Raw genomic sequence first — 17,679 nt, 5'->3', positions numbered from 1 at the left:
GCAGATGTGTTGAATACCAGTACCATTGTGTGACAGCTTTTGGGGCTACCTGGTTCAAACTTTTGTTTAAGAATGAAGAATAATCGTTAACCACTTTTTTTCTTTTTTTTTTTAAAGCTGACTCAGCAATGTCACTGATATATGTATATGACAATGATGAAGTGTACAACTTTATGGATGACAGGTTTTGTTTATTGCATAGAGCAGTGTAGATTCCTATGTTGTAATCAAGCTAAAAGTGGTCAGAAATGACTGAATCTACACCCAAAATTTCATGGATTTGTTTTATCAGCATTTATGATCACGTGCACAACTTGGATACAAGGACATATAATTAACCAAGTCACTCAATCTCAACTAGACTAATGCTGATTCTCTTAATATATAGATATTTGATGGTAACAAATATACCCATTTAAATTGAAAGGGAACCCCTGGTTCAGGGACTTTAAAACTAAATCTGAGTATCTAGTTAGGTTTAATGCAAGATATGTTTAGGCTGTGTAAAATCCATAAGTTACATTATATTTATCTGCACATACGTTTCTCAGTACACTACAAAGGGTAAAAGTTTAGCATCTCCTTCAGTAGGGAAACTTCTTATCCTAATTTGTACTGAGTTCATGAAAATTCAGTATGGGATACCTATAGTCTGTCTGGCAGTCTCTAAACCATATTGTTTTCCCAACAGCCTAACCCTCCCTAGATTTTCCCACTCTGGTCTCCTTGGGGCTCCTTTTCAATTTAAATTGGTTTATTTATTAAGCGTTAGTCTAGAGGTACCTACAAACCAATCATATTCTTTTCAGGTCTTAAAGCTTTTGTGGACAAATGTTTTATGTTCGCCATTCATATGTTTGTTATTGACATGAAAAGGGTATGAACCATTGTGATCATACATCACTTTGAATTTGGTGAGAGACACCTCAAGTTCTGCTAGTGGCAGGAGATGCTGCAAGTTACAATGTGGTGTGTGAAAGTGGGTGTGTCCTCCCTTGGCCTGGCAGCACATGGGCTCAGTTATCACATGACAAATGTCAAGGGGTAGCAGCTCACCACATAGACTAGGTCAGACTAGAATAGTGGCAGCTGGTCAGAACAGCATTATCCTTAAACTGGTATTAGTCTTCATCGTTGTATATTCAGTTAAACCTCAAACTGGGTCAGTGTGCTATATATGCAGAAAAAAAATGGGCAAAGTATATGACTCCATAATTAAACCGCACCAGTGAAGAAATGTTGGGAAAATGTTTAAAAAAGTCCTGCTCTGTACAAAAAAGGCACACATGTTGATTAAATTATTTATTGGAAGATAACAAAGCAGTAAAGTAAGAATCTGTTTCATGTCTTTCTATCTGTGTATATCGTGTTATGTGAAAGAAAAAAACTTTTACTTTATTTGGCCTGTTATTCTGGTGTATTTTACAAAAGGTGGTTGAATTGGCAAAGAAACTGGTAGTCTTTAGCTGAAGCCAGAAACACCCCCAACAAAACCTTCATGCTAATAATACATATACCTCTACTACTGTTGGTTGGTGTGACTGAGTTAACACATTGCTGGCAAGTGATTAATTTGGGCAATAGCAAACAGAGACAGGGACAGGTTGAGAAATGTACTTTCAACAGTGTTTCATTGACAATTACTTTCAGTATGTATCACTTAATATACAAGCACTACTTTGAAGTAGCATTTTCAAATCAAATGGTGCTGTTGATTGAAAGAGAACAGTATTATTTACAACAGTTGTGCAATCCAAGGCATAAGATAAGCTAAGGTAGCTGTTACACTGTTATCTGCCTCAGTTTCTGTGACAAAAAATATGTCTTAAAATGTAATTGTTAAACTTTTTACCATTGGAATATTTGGAATATTTCTAAAAGCAACATCAACTCACTCACTCACTCACTCACTCCCTCACTCGCTCACTCAACCACTCAACCACTCACTCAACCACTCACTCAACCACTCAACGATCACCACCACCTTCTGCAGTTGGACATATAGCTTTGCTCAAAGACTGTAATGAATGCTTAGGCCAAGGATGTAAAGTATTTTTTCTCCTTTAATGAGGAAAGCCTAGAAAGTGGACAGTAAGGAAGTGGTTTTGGTAATTGACGATGTGTTCTTTTTGTTCATATTTTTATAAAAATTATCACTTAAGCTATCATGTACCTTATTATTTACCATAGAGACTTGTGCAAGTCTACTGGGCAGAGTATGGCCTAGACTAGAGGTTGCCTGCATTGTAAGGAATATAATGCATAACTGTAAGGGATGTGATTGTTCTGTTAAATAGTTGTGTGGCACCGACACACGGTTGGACTTTCAAATAGAAATGTCACAGGGCATCGGTAACAGGCACAAAGCCAGGCCATTTGGGACGGAAATTAAGCACAGAGAGACTATTATACTGTTTGAATTTCAATTTTATATTGACTGTGTGTCTTCGCCTATCGAAACAGTTTTCATGTGAAGTCTTTGATATTTTTCTAGATGCATGGGGCATGTGGTGTGTACATTCGAGGTGACTGACAGCCTCACACCAGCTGAGACAGACAATTCATCCAATGTGGCTTGTACCTTTCTTATACTGTTTTCTGCTGCAGCGATGACTTAATTAATAGGATTTGAGTTTTTCATTGCAAGCTTAGGTTGATCCATGGTATAAAGAGACTGAAGGGAGTGGACCAGGTGACCATGAAATGCCTTTGAATCAAAGTCCTCATTACTGAGGTGTTGAGCTCATGATCTCAAGACTGTTTCTTGTCTGGGCAAAATGAGACAGTTTGATGTTCATGTAATACAACTGGAACAGGTTGAGATCTTTGTCTCAAGTGTTCAACCTGTGTGATTGTGTTGTGTTTTACAGTGTACTGAAGGGTGCATGGATTTTATCAAATTATTTAGCTTCAAGCATTCATTTCAGCCATGTCTTTAAGGGCTATTTATTTATTCACAACATGAACAATATACTTGGTATAAACTTCACAAGAATGAATCAATCACAGATTTGCTCAAGCCTTGCAGTTGAAGCTGTTGCATGAAGGTTTTTTGTTCTGAAGAATACAGGGTTAAAATCCATACAATTGTTCACTTTAGGTGCTCTGTAAAAAGTTAAATAAATACACTTTTTGAAATATAATTATCACATTCTAGAACACATATGCATGTTTCAATTTTTTTTTCATCATCTGTCAAGATTATGACTTCTGTAACAGGCTTGTTCTTCTTTCTCACCAACATCTGCAAATACTGTTTAAACATGACATTTCTTGGGGAAAATACTTGTACAAAAATGTCAGTTAAATTATAATAACACTTATGGAAACCCAAACAAAGCCTTTCATGATATTGAATTTCCACATTTTGACAAGAGTGCTTGGTGATGGTTTTAACAAGGAGCATAGCAGAAAATATTTGAACTGCCTTTGTTCTGAAGCAGTTAGTGAGAGGAAAGTTATGATGGCTTGGTTTTATTTAGTAGGTCAGGAGGGTGAGAAGGATGAGATCGGTGTACATCAGAGGAACTATTAATATACTGTTAATGTTTATGTATTTAATGAGCCATTAATGTCCCTTTAAGATATGGATAAGGGGCACATCGAAACAGCTGAAGTTTTGCTTTGTTTGGACTTGGTGCTTGTAATTTACACCCCATTTTAGGGTGTAGAAATATAGCTGCTCTTTTCTTTTAATGCAGTTTTTAGAAGTTTTGTAGACAATTCTGTCCATGTGGGGTCATCAGTCATGTTTACATTCCCATATAGGACACTAGCAGCTGGGCATGATTTGACTGAGACTAACTAAATAAACATATTTTACAGAAAAAAATGTTCATAATAATAAGAAAAAAATTAAAAAGAGCCCTCACATGATACTTTCTTCGTCTCCTGAAACTGTGGAAACCTGGACTTGCCACATATACCAGACTTGCATGACCGACTTGATTTGCTCAGCTAGTATTAGGACATACATTAACAAGTAGCTGTCTACTGAAATCATGCAGAACTGACACCTTTGGACCAAGAAAACCCTTCACTAAGCCAAATTTTCAGGCTTTGTAAAGAACACATGCCATTACCTGTGATGGTCTCCTCATGGGAAAACAGCTTCATAGCACCCCATACTTTGAGAACAGTGATAAAGCTGGACAAGAGAGCCATGCTTCACAAATAGAGCACTACCATGATTCTAAGTGGAATAAACTGACATGGATCTGTAAAGATCTCTAAGGTGGTTTTGTAGAATGAGTCTCTGGTGCACAAAGCATGGAACCCTTTTGGGGGGGTCATATTATTCATAGAACATGTGTATTTGTTACTTATACTAGCAACCACTGGTGTTGTTTGGGTTAAAAAATTCCATTGCCTGACACCCGGGACAAATCAGTTTTCATTTTGGGCTGTCAAATAATCATACCATACTTGACCTTGGGCTAGTAGATAATTTCCATGTAAGGTTTCAAACTGCAAGTAAATCTGGATTTCATTTCATATCTGCTCAAACTGAAGCTATAAAATTTCACAATGATACTGAAGTAGAGTCGTCTTTCTTTGCTATTTGTTACTTTTAGGTAAATAGTCCAGTAAAGATTAACATCAAATACCTTGTTGATTTATTCTTTCATTACTTCATCATCATGATTAAATCTAAACAAGTGGAATATTAGTCAAGACAAGCTACTTTCTTGAAGTGACGCCTTGTGGCAAGTTACTTTTCAAAACATTTTGAACCCCTGCCTTATGCTTTTAAGCACACCCTGACTAACTTCTGCATCAGTCTGTCAATAATCTGTGTTAGTACCATTTATGAATATAGAAACTTATATGACAGTCTACGTATTTTCTGTATATTGCAGATGTTTCACAGAAAATTCAGCAGTGTAGTGTAACGAGTGTATAGTTAGCTGTTAATTGTTTGGGGAACATTCTATATCTACAAAACAAATTGAATTAATTGTGTATGATGTTAATAAGTCCCTTCTTTTTTTTTCATTTTCCTCAGTGCAAGGGGCACTAATTATGGCCAAAATGATGTTTCTACAGACCTTCTTACAGACTCATGTTACTTCTTTGATGATATAAGGGGATCTCATCTTGTTCATATTATGAAAATTGAATTTCAGTAAGCTGCTGTTTCTGGTGAAGTGTGGGGCAATGGGGTAGCATAGTGGTTAAAGCATTAATTCATCATGCCAAAGACCTGGGTTTGATTCCCCACATGGATACAAAATGTGAAGCACATTTCTGGTGTGATATTACTGGAATGTTGCAAAAAATGGAGTGAAACTAAACTCACTCACTGTGGTGACAAATATGATGTTTCCGTGCAAGTATTGGCATATATTTTTAGCAGTGCAAGTTGAAATATGAAAACGTAGATTTGAGTATGACAGATGCTTTGTAACTTGGCAATGGTAGCGTTAGTGTATGCATATTTCAATCTATGTAGAGAAAGGCAGTTTATGTAAGTGATGTGTTTTTCATGCTTAATACTTGTATCCCCTTCTGACCTGTATTACATTATCATATTAAATTTACATAGTGAAAGGTCAAACACTGTCATGGCTGTGTCAAACTGGGAACATCAGATGGGACCTGCTTCTGTCTATATCCAGGACAAGCTCAGTGTTAAATTGGAAACATCAGATGGGACCTGCTATATCCAGGGCAAGCTCAGTGGAATAGCAGTGTACTGTAACAGAAATGCCAGTGTACCCCTTTTTAAGGTCCGAAATGTGTTTGTTAGTCAATGCGAGTTATTCTCTTTGTATCCTAAAGTACAGGCAATATTAATATTATTTTTCTGAAAGTGTGTTCCCCACCATGGTATTGTTGGAATATTGGTAGGAGCTGTGTAAAATGTCACTCGATAACTCACTCACTCACAGTGCAGCAGTTTTACCGTACTATCTTGGTCAGCACAAAACCCACAATGCAATGCTGGTGTAGTAGAGACAGAATAATTACTACAATGTGTTAAGGATGATAGAAGCATAGTAATGAAGAAGACTGAGTGTGGTGGTCCAAGAAAGAAATAAGTCAAGATAATTGTCACATTGTTAGGCTTTTGTCTGAAGAAGTATCGGTTTTAGAGTTTAGAGTGAATTACTGCTTGGGCCCTGTTCCACAAAACCATCTAAGCACAACCGACTGGTATCAGTGATAATCCTGTGAACATCTAGGTTAGAGCTGGTCTTCAGGAACCCGTGCTCTGTCGACCAATGAGATCTGGAGTGGTCAGGATTGTTGACTTGGTGCATGTCATTGTATCCCAATTACAGAGTAGATTGGTTGCTCATGATCACATTGATCACTGTCACCAACAACACTTGCAGTAATAAACTATGTTACTTGCATTTGTTAACGTTTTCATTTTCTTGGTGTGTGACTGATGTAGTTTGTTATTTTATCATGTCTTCAATTAAACATGTCTACCTTTTACAGAAACTTCTCCATATGCATTAAGTGATAGGCACATACCAACAGTGGCCATACTGGACGTAGTAAACCCAGTCACATGATGTCAAATCAACCACCTCTCCATTTCCTGCATGAGAGTTGTTCCATGAAAGATAACACCGTAACACTTGCACTCAAAGAGTTGTTAACTCATATAATGGTTTATGGTCCTACATAAATGCATTATTGTATTTATATACCACTTGAGCCAAGGGTATAAATTGATCCTACAACAAACATTATTTGCTATTTGTCAGTTTATTCATGTTATATTGGGAATTCATGTTTCATTGGAATATTCCATTTGCTGGAGTTTTGAGATTGTAATATCATGGTGGCTAAAGGTTGATTTTATCATCATATTTATGCAATGTTTATCTGTTAGTTTTGTCTCTCAGATGTGGAAGGACATTTTTATTTATTATCTGGCATGACTTCATGCGATATGAAGCACTTTATGGCCTGTATTAGAGTTGATTGAGACAAGGCGAAAAATGGCAGAATCATCTACTTGTTAGTCCTTTGTATGTGGCTGAGTGGGAAAGTCACATTTGGGTGTATTTTATCTTCTTTAAGATCTGTTTAATCTGCTGCAATCTAATTTAGGCCAGAGCGTGATTGAAGGCATCTCACTTGTACAAAACCAATCCCGTCTCTCATCGCGAAGGGGGATTATGCCACTGGTTGGGGAGAGCTGTGTATATGTACTGTAAGGCATCAACAAGGTCTTGCTGATTTGGGCTGCAGTAAAACTCCGTCTTTTTCAAGTTTTTCACAGATTTCAAAATTGTATTGGCGTTTTGACTGATTAAGATACATTGTGTATATCATTAGTTGATAATGAATAGTCTCAGATTATCTTCTGTAAATATCTATTTGAATAATTATTCTTTACAATTTGAGCGTAAATATTACAAGTAGGAATAAGAGCAAATATTAGATTAATTATTAATAATTTGTCTTAAGAAAATATTCAGATGTGTCAGTTTTTTCATTCTGTGGATTGGGGATATGATCTGAAATTATGTGACTGCAGACAGTTGTCTAATAATTCATCATTCTGAACAGTTGTTCCAAAGATATGAAATGAATGATATTTGATCACTTATAGAATGAAAATGCTTAAGTGAACAGTAGGATGTCCCCAGAACTCCGTCAGTGAGAGAATCAGGACTCCTTGATTTTAAATTCTTTCACATTGTGTCTCTTGATTATTTGAAACATCCTTTGTGCATGAGAATCTCACACATCACTGGAGACAATGAATGCTTGAACCAAAAAAAAAAATGTGCAAAACAGGTACGTTCTGCTTTAGCACATTTCCACAAAACTTGTTGATGGTCTCTCAGTTTCCTCTCTGGATGCGTTCATGTGTTGCTGCCCACGGCTTGCTATAGAGCTGTTTCTCTGTACATAGCACTAGACTGAGCCTGGATACCGATGGGTGTTTGATGAGCAAATATATCTGTCACATTCATTGATTGCATGGCTTTTGCTGGACAGGGGAGCTTTGACGCACGTATCGAGGCTGTCATATTCAACATCATGGCCTGGTTGTGAAGATCAACCCTCTATATCCAATAAACAATAGCTTCTGTTATTTATTCCTACGACAGTCTGACTTCCTTGGTTATAGTCTTAGTGGATCCAGTAATTATACTGACATAGATATATCACAGTACCACTTTCATAATAGTTTTATAATTTGAAACTTGCCATTTTGTTAATATAGTTTGGGACTAGTAGCAAATAAGAATGTTCACTTCCAGTGTAAAGCAGTAAGGTATTTCTTCCGCTTACAATTGTATCACTTTGACTAGATTTGTTTGTTTCTGACTTTAATGATGTTTTGATTATAATCTGGTAGTGATTATCTTGTAAGCTTGAAGATAGATGTGGCAGTCATAGATTTGCTACATATATCTCTATAGATGTTCAAGACCAGATATATACTGGGGAAGAAGAAATATTATGGATTGACACAATTGGCTATTGCAATATATGAGAAGTTTCAGTTTTGGTGTAGATGCCCCATTCCTGTGCTAGCATCTGTGCCCAAACATCACATTTACTGCAATAAATTAAAAGTCAATTCATAAATATATTTCATCTTCTTCATACCAGCTTCTACATCCCACTTAAAGGAAGTTGAAAATCTGGACCCAGACTTTCGAAGCACTTAGTTGTAAGTGCCATATACAGTTGAAGGTCTTAACACTGGCATAAAATATCAGTCCCATTCATGACTTATACATTTATCATCAGCTCTACAATCCGGCATGTTGTCTAAACTGGATTATTACTTCAGTCCCGATAAATGCCAGTTTAGACAGCTTCCACTGTATTGACATTAACTTATGACTGTCTTAGCACAAAGTGAGTTTCGAAAATATAGGCTCTGTACTCTACCTCAGTCTTATGTTGTTGTCAGTTATCACCAGTGTTCATGTGAATGCATGGTGAATAATCTGAAGGCGACACCTCGAAGTCTGTATGCAAACTTTGTGAGTCTGGATACACACAACACTGGGGAGGCTCAAGTACAGTTACCCCCAGAACTGCCAGAAATGGCAAGTCAGGTTTAAGAACTGTTAATTGATTACTCAAGCAAGAATAACATGGCTGATCTTTTTTCATGACCAACTGTCAAAGCTGACTTGTAAGTCGACAAATCATTAGTGTTTTCTTAGTAACATATAAGCAAAAGCTCTGAAATATTCTTCTTAGTCAAACGAAAAAAAACCCAAATATGTCTTGTTTAGCAAAGCAGGCATTTAAAAGCTTTATTTAAAGAGTGAACATATTCAGAAGGGAATTAATACTGTACACAAAGTATTAAGTAATATTTCATCAATATTTTATTAATGACATTTTAAAGCTGTTTTGATAAATATATCAAGTAATGAAACATGTACTTCATATTTGTATAACCCTAATTAATTTTCTCTTGACGTGTGGTAACAAAAGAATATCCATCAAATATAGAGCATTTGTGTTTGATGTGACACTTTACACTATATTGTCTACACTATGAGTGACAGGTCTAGTCTATTTTGCACATGTCTAATCAATAAAGGGGTGGAAGCATGTGTACAAGTGAACCGGTGCTACTTTGTAGTGAGATGACTGATTGACAGGAGCATGCAGAACAATGCATTCATTATCACACATGTGTGATATGACATATATAGCCTTGCAGTAGGCTACTTGGGCAAAACTGAAACAAAAAACTGCACTGACTCATTTTTTCTATCTTTTACACTATATCACCAATTTGTACATTTATGGATACAGATAAGTAGCAAATTTATTTACAAGGAGATTGATCAGAAAAATTAACATTGAGTTTTATGCTGTCATTTCATCAAATGTGATTGTTTGTGCATAAATACCTAGATGATTAAAGACTTGTGCGCTAATGCTAAAACTTTTAATGTCACTTTGTAATGTTCAAGCATAAAATTGGTTTGATCATAGGTGTTTGAAAAATAGGCCCTACATGACGCACTGAACAAAAATGTCTGGCTGTTTAGTATGATGCAGCAGAGAGTAAATACCCCTGTTATGACTTTAGTATACATCAGCTAGACATTTAATCTTAGTTACTAGTATTAGCAGGAAAAACCCAAAGACGTGATGGTGTGTACTGATTTTCATGAGGTGTGAAGTGAGAAGCATTTTCGCAAGATTGGCACACAACCTTCATGCCATCAGACATGAAAAAAAAACAAGAGTTGCCTAGTCAATAATCAATCAGAAAGTGAAATTGGAAATGGGATGTGTGTTTGTGTTACATAAGTGCTGTCTGCAATCAATTTTACCAGCTTCTATTTGTCTCCAACATGTCCTTTCTGTTTATGATGAATGTTTAAATATTTGTCACGTCAAATGACCCATTTTGATGAACATGAAAATATGCTGATAAGGGTTTGAGATTATGTGCGGTTTATATGATTGAATGAGCTTGAGAGTTGGCATACTACAGAAAATGATTTTGTCTGAGGATGTGATGTCCCTCAATTACAGGCAGGGAAAATTTGTGGACTCACGCGAGAATCTTGAATAACACAGAGCGTCTTAAAACATATACATTTTATAAAAACTGGCTGACATATTTATATTTGAAATGAGTCTGTGAGACGCAGACCTGTGGAAAATCTAGACTGGTTTCATTTTGGTTAACAGCACTGAGAAATTTTGGGGATGGGATATTATGGTTTGGGGACAGTAGTGCAACTCTATAAACATGTCCATGTTTTAATGAGGCTTTGTTTAGAATATAGTAACAAGGTCACTAGACTTGCATAAGTACTAAGATAATAAATAATAGTTTAAATGATAATTTCTAAAATAATATGAATATAAAGAACACATTGCTCCTGTATCATATTGGCATCCATAGGCTGTCTGCTGATGTAGACTTGCCTAGACTAGATAGATACAAGTGCTCTGCATCCAGAAGCTTAGTGTTCAGTACAGACTTGGAGCAAGGCTACAACATGGACAGATGATGTGTATATTAAAATATTTTTGATTTTCGAACACTCGAAGAAGGGTGGGGTAGCCTAATGGTTAAAGCTCCTGTTCATCACATTGAAGACCTGGGTTCAGTTCCCCATGTGGCTACAGTATGTGCAGCTCATTTCTGGTGTCCCCTGCCATGATATTGTTGGGAAAATGCTATATGTAGCTCCACTCACTGACTCATTGAAAGCTGACCTTAATGTCATCATCATACTTCTTCAAGATTGTAGGGGGCGGTGGGGTAGCCTAGTGGTTAAAGCATTTGCTCGTCACGCCGAAGACATGGGTTCGATTCCCTACATGGGTACAATGTGTGAAGCCCATTTTCTGGTGTCCCCCACCGTGATATTGCTGGAATATTGCTAAAAAGTGGCGTAAAACTAAACTCGCTTACTCAAGATGGTGAGCCTCTTTGTTCAACACTGCATAAGCAGCATCTATACATTTGTAACTTAATACACATCATTTACCTCTTATCTATGAACAATATGTATCAAAAATCATCCACAATAATATTTTAACAACAGTTTTCTGTTTGTCTGACCCAGCAGTGTCACAGTTACAAAACAAGCAATGTTAGCTTCCATTTGGACTCACTTCATTGTTTTCACATACATAAACCGTCTCTTCAAGTTCAGAGGGCCATGCACTGCAAACAACCATTGTTTTTCAAACATCTGTGCATTATGTGCTTGTTAAATAGTACAGCTTGAATTAATGTGATGGATGTTATGGTACATATTTCAACACAAAAATCAATGTAAATATTGCCTCATTTTGGATAAATTTTACAGAAAATTGTGTTGTGTTGTGTAATAAAAATCATTTACATTTTCAGTAATAATCTCGGCTATAATCAGTATCATGAGATTGTGCTTGTGAAACATTTCCTATTAGTGATGACATGATGTTTTCTTAGAGAAGTGAGCATATCCTTCCCCATCTGTTGAATGCATCACAAACGCAAGCATTGTCAAATACTTGCTCAAGGCAGTACTATATGAAGGGGAGTTTGAAAATACAAATTATAGTGTTAGTAGTCTGCCTACAAACCAATAGTTTGAACAATCACAATTCGTTATTCAAATAGGACAAACTATACAGGTTTCAATACAGTTGCAGAAGTTATAAATAGGGCCAGCAGTAGCCCCTGACTGATGCATCATCTTATGCAAGTAACCATGGGCTGGTATTATCCTGTTAAGAAATATTTTCAAGTCATGTATTGATGAGTTTATTTTAATGTGGCTTTGAACAAGATTTCAGTTTATAGATCTGTCAGATTATACTAAAACCGCTAATGTACTAACCATGTTTCTTAATGAAGCTTTTGTTTTTTATTAGCAGTCGTGTGTCAATTGTCGTTCTGTATTTCAGCTGACAGAATTACATTTCAGTAATAATGATTCACTTGATTATATTGTAAATAAAAGGAATTTCTTCATTATTATTAATCATGAGCCTCAGATGGCAAGAAGTATTTCTGGTTACATGTTTTTTAATCTTGTGTTTTCAGATACAGTCCAGTGAGGGCAGCTTGCTCTTCTGTGATGAAGATTGTGGGAGAAAACTGGTATGTTTCTTTATGTAATGTAATATTTTACTCGCAACTGAAAACCTTGTTGGCCATTTTTGTTTACATCATCATTTACTGTTGTTGTTAAATTTGATACTGAGTATAGTGTTGGGGTATTATGTGAGTGAATAGAGGCATGCTTTTTATTGAACATTCACTTCTATAATAATCTAAGCTATGGAAAGGTAGAATGTAAATATCCTAGTAGAATAAATAATAAATGAAAGTTGTTACATCTGTAAACAGTTGCCAGGGAAACATTGTTATGACAAATTGTGTAATGATAGTTACCTGAAACATGGACCACAGGCATCCTTTTAGCCCAATACAACAGCAGCCTTGAACTAATCCATGATCGTTGCGAAGTGGAATTATTGAGATAACGATACGATGCAATTATTTTACATATCTGCAGTATTCAGAAGAGTGATGATGCATGTCTCAACAATAACATGGTTCTATGCAGGACTAACTTCATTTGCCTGCCCACTGACATGCTGTCTGAGATCATATATTGGTCATTAAACAACTGCTGTGTGTGGTATATCATACCATAACTCACCAATCAAATACGGCCAATTAGCATTGATGTGTTACAGTGCGATATGTTATCTTGGTTTGGTGGACTACATAGTTTGTGGGGGATGCGCCACAGGGGCATGTAGCTATTACCTTAGTAATGGCTGGAACTAGCCATACGTATGGAACAACATCATTCTGATTGGCTACTAAATCATACCACGCTTCCTTGAAGAACCTCATCAGCATGTACCAATGTTTACTTTGGCGCCACTGCAATAAAGGAAGATAACCACCTTGGGTTTTTTTCATGGATTAATTAAGCGTGTAGCAATTTGCTGAACATGTGGTACATGGTCACTGACCTTCTGGATGACCTTCACAGAAGATAGTTACCAGAGATCTGTTTCACAGAGACCTTGGCACAGACAGACTAACATGTTACTAATGTAACTGGAGCAGAGGGTAGCCCAGTGATTAACATGTTGGCCCATTATGCTGAAACCGCAGGTTCGATTCCCCACACAAGTAGAATGTGTAAAGCCCAATTCTGGTGTCTCCACTTGATATTGCAGGAGTATTGCTAAAAGTGGCATAAACCCATATCAACTCACTCACTCTAGTGTTAATGATCATAATGAAATGACATGATAGTATGGCATTAAATTTTAACTCATGATGTTAGTGAATGTGTGACTGACTTATGTTTTCCATTGCTATAAACAATGGTACAGTTTATGGCATGCTGGCCTAAATTGGTGCAGGTGTTCATCTCTCTGGTGCAACCAATGATCAGAAGAATGATGCTATCAGACCATCACAGGAATGGCTCAGGCTAACCAAGGATCAGAAAAAAATGAAACTGGTAAACCAACTCTGGAATGTTGCTGGCTATTAGTAAACACAGCACCAGTGTTCACAGAAAGGACATTGTCAGTGAGCACATAAATGGCTCAGGCACACCAGTAATCAGATCACTGGCGCAGGCAAACCAATGAAACATAGTCCTGAACCAGGCAAATCAGGAATCAGAAGAATGGCAGACCTATGTATACAGAAACAGTACTTGCAATTCTCTACAAGACATCTCAGAGGTTTTGATGGCATGTTGGTCTTAATACTTCTTGCACATGATATAGCTGGAGTCCTGCAATCGACTCTGCTTCTGGCAGGGATTTATTTATGAATGTGGAGATGGTCCTGCTGCTTTCATTACCATGTCCATTTCCAGTCAGTGCATAACTTGTGGACAGCAGTATCCTAGGTTTTCCTCTATCAATATATCAGGGACATGGATCCATGGAAATCTGAACAGTTGTGCCTCTGTGTTTTCTCTATGTCAAAGTTCATTTAATATGTTGGATTCAGTATCAATGCTCTGCATCCCAATTCTGCTGCCAGAATTTTCCTGATATTTGGTGAAATATATGAGCAAGTCACAGGCATGTTTTCACACCCGACATATGATTAAAACTCTAAAGAGCAAGATTGTTTTCATGTTAGGATAACAATTTAAATTCCTTGATCATATTCTTCCAATAAAATGAACATGTGACTGCCATTTCATTTTACACATCTGATCATTTCATTTTACACGTCTGACTGTTTCATTTACACATCTGATCAATGTCTTAGTCATTAGTATTTGGCAGTAGTTTAACAGTATTGCAGTGTTTAGATTCTGTCTGTAGGATTTCATCAGAATTTACCAACACACAACCCCAGTTATATATATTAGTGTATTGATTGCACGAAAAGTAGTGTCTGCAAATGAACCCCAAACAAAAGGAAGAAATCTGCATTAATCTATGCCTCATAAAACAGCTAGATCCTCACATTGCTGCTTAAAAACTGCTTAATGATGTTGAGTGTACATCCTGTTTTCCTTAAAAAATGTTTAGTGATTAAAATCAGTTAATAGGAATAAACTGCTTACTGCTACATCATAAAGATAAACTGAGTATGTTTGAAGAGCAATTTTATGGTAGAAAGTTCTTACTCAAGTATGCAAATGTTATTCAGAATGTAATACGAACTGTTTGAAACAGAATTTGACTTATGGTTTGTTTCACAGAGCCTGTAAAACTAAGCACCAGAATCATCATTCTACGTAGGATGCTTGCTGCTTTGTGCTTGCCTTAAGTTTTGAGTGGTTATTGTGTGACATTGATGGCAGACTTTGTGGCTGTGAATCTTTATCAGACTAAACTTTATTTGGTTAGAAAATAAATTTGCCTCCCACTTCTCAGTTCTCATAAATATCATGCCTGTTAATGCTTGGCTGGTGTCAAGGTATGTATTTGTGTTCCTTCAGCATGATGTATGATATGTGGCATCAATGCTATTCCAGTCTTCTTTGGGGTTTTTGTGTTCATATTAAACCTTGTTTAAATCCATTTATGGGTTTTACACATGCTTGATATTAATAATGTTTAATTTTTAAGCTAACTTTCTTTTTACACATTTTCACAAAAGCATTGCACACCTCATTTGTATGAACTATGCCGATATTGTGCCCACATTATATCTATAGTGACAAGGCTAGATTGCAGAATACTCCCCCTTTCCACTTAGCAATGTCAGTTATCACCTCGAAGATATTCCCTGATTTATTTGTTAGATCATACCTTTTATGAAATATCCATTGGTCTGTATGCACAAAATGATTCAATATTTTACCTGTCATATCATTCCAGGTGATAATATACCTCAGTAAATACTTAGTGCCAGTTAAATTGGCCAGTCAAAAACCCCCTCTAGTCTCTAATTACAAACATACTTTCACATGAGATTAATTTCAGAAATGTCATTATTTGCACATGTTTGGATATTTTCACATTAAATGTATTGGAGGAAAAATCGTAATCAACTTCCAGCTTCATTGTGCAATTACTCAAGGGAAGAAGGGGAAAGGGAAGGGGCAAGTACAAAAAAGCACCTTAGGGATTTATGTACATATATGTTATGACAAGATGTGACATTTTGCAAGTTCCTCTTTTTGTCAGCCACTGACCTTAGATGTAATAAATAAAAGCCATAAATCAAATGTTAACCAAAACAACCAAAACACCACCTTGACACCAAAAGCATCACAATCCTGAGAGATCCATAGACTGGCTTAGATTCACATGTGGCATAACTTGCTCTTGTTCGCCTGATTGCAGCAGTAATTCATTGGTTGGATGAAAAGTTAAGGAGGAAGACATATGTTCCAGAATGAATGTAGTGTGAAGATTTAGACGCATACATGACAACACAAACCTCATTTTCATTACACTGTTTATCTTTGTGTTTATTTTCATTCATTAACTTTCACACTAAACATGTTTATCATTGCAGAATTTGAGACAGATGTCTTTAGGTCTGTCAGGCATTAGTAAATCATGTGATGACCCTAAGATGGTAATGTATGTATATGTATATTATGAGTATTAACCACAGACTCTATGAAATGAATTTTTTAAATTGTATTTGTAATATTGCAATCCAAAGCACATACACATTTTTTGTACTTAGTTTTAGAGTAGAGTAATACTTCTGTAATTTGAGTCATCTATTTCATATGTTTGTTTCATCTGAAACTGGATTGAGACTCAATTTTTGATCTTTTCACTTTCTCAAGAGCTCATTTATTTGGTTAAAACTTCACTCTTTTGATATGACATTTTTTATTTCCCTAAAAGTATGCTCTTGACGGTGTCCATAAGGGTGTCTAAGTGAGTGTAGTGCCCTTGACTGTCATCTGAAAGTTAAGTTGTAGCCTGTGTCAGGCTGTGCCTCAAAGTCAAGGTCATTGGTCAATAGCGGAGCATGAAGAGGTTCGTCCTGTGATAGGAGATGTGCAAGCGAAAGCATTAAACTCTCGACTCAAAATTGATCTGTCTCAGGATGCTGATTCATCAAGCCCTGGGTACATCCTTGGTGCCTATTATTAGTCTTGAGGAAAATATAATCACTTTAAGCTACGAGTGTTCATGCTGTTTGGTGTTTTATCTGGGTGCAAATCGCAAATCGTAAAGTAATTGGGCCGAATATACACAGATGAACATTAGTCTTAGTTAGATTACTGTCTCTGCAGCCCTAAATGAAGATGTGGTCCAAGCCCATGAGAATGCCATTCTATTTGGGCAACAACTCTTAGTACTAGTAATCTTAGTAAAAACCATGGATTATAGTCAGCTTCATTTTCTCAAGTATCATTATCCCAAATATTGACTATTGATTTTCATTTCTAATCAGTAAATCAGGAATTTATTGATCATTTCAGTGGTATTGCACAGTATATAGTTGTTCTTATAAATACTTTTGCTCCTTAATGTGGGAAATCTTAGTATGGAGCTAACAGTGTTAAGTTCTCATGCTTTAGACATGTGGGATCTTTCTAGTTTGCTTTCTGTTTTCACTTATTGAATCAGTAAACATATGGTTTGTGAATTGATTATAATAATCAATAATTAGTTTCATTAACAAACTTCTCACCCAATCATAATAAATGATTCAATTTTTTATAAAGCTATAAAGGGATGGTCCATGTATATGCAAAGATTATAGTGTGTGTCAAATGCTTTTAAAAATACAGGTCTGGACTGGATTTTGCA

The 17,679-nt window shown here is 36.3% G+C and overlaps 1 protein-coding gene across 4 annotated transcripts in view; it reads left to right on the top strand.

Moving 5' to 3' along the window:
* Window positions 1-17,679, top strand: part of LOC137287015 (proto-oncogene tyrosine-protein kinase ROS-like) — a 157,282-nt gene that overhangs the window by 19,010 nt on the left and 120,593 nt on the right. For all 4 annotated transcript variants that reach the window (XM_067819098.1, XM_067819099.1, XM_067819097.1 and 1 more), the window contains exon 2: window positions 12,503-12,559. In XM_067819098.1, coding sequence (XP_067675199.1) covers window positions 12,503-12,559 — 57 coding nt within the window. The remainder of the gene's footprint in view (window positions 1-12,502; window positions 12,560-17,679) is intronic.

This window comes from Haliotis asinina, chromosome 6, assembly GCF_037392515.1.
Source record: "Haliotis asinina isolate JCU_RB_2024 chromosome 6, JCU_Hal_asi_v2, whole genome shotgun sequence".
Lineage (NCBI taxonomy): Eukaryota > Metazoa > Mollusca > Gastropoda > Lepetellida > Haliotidae > Haliotis > Haliotis asinina.
The sequence above is the reverse complement of the archived record's forward strand: the minus strand, read 5'-3'. Positions and strand labels throughout refer to the sequence as shown.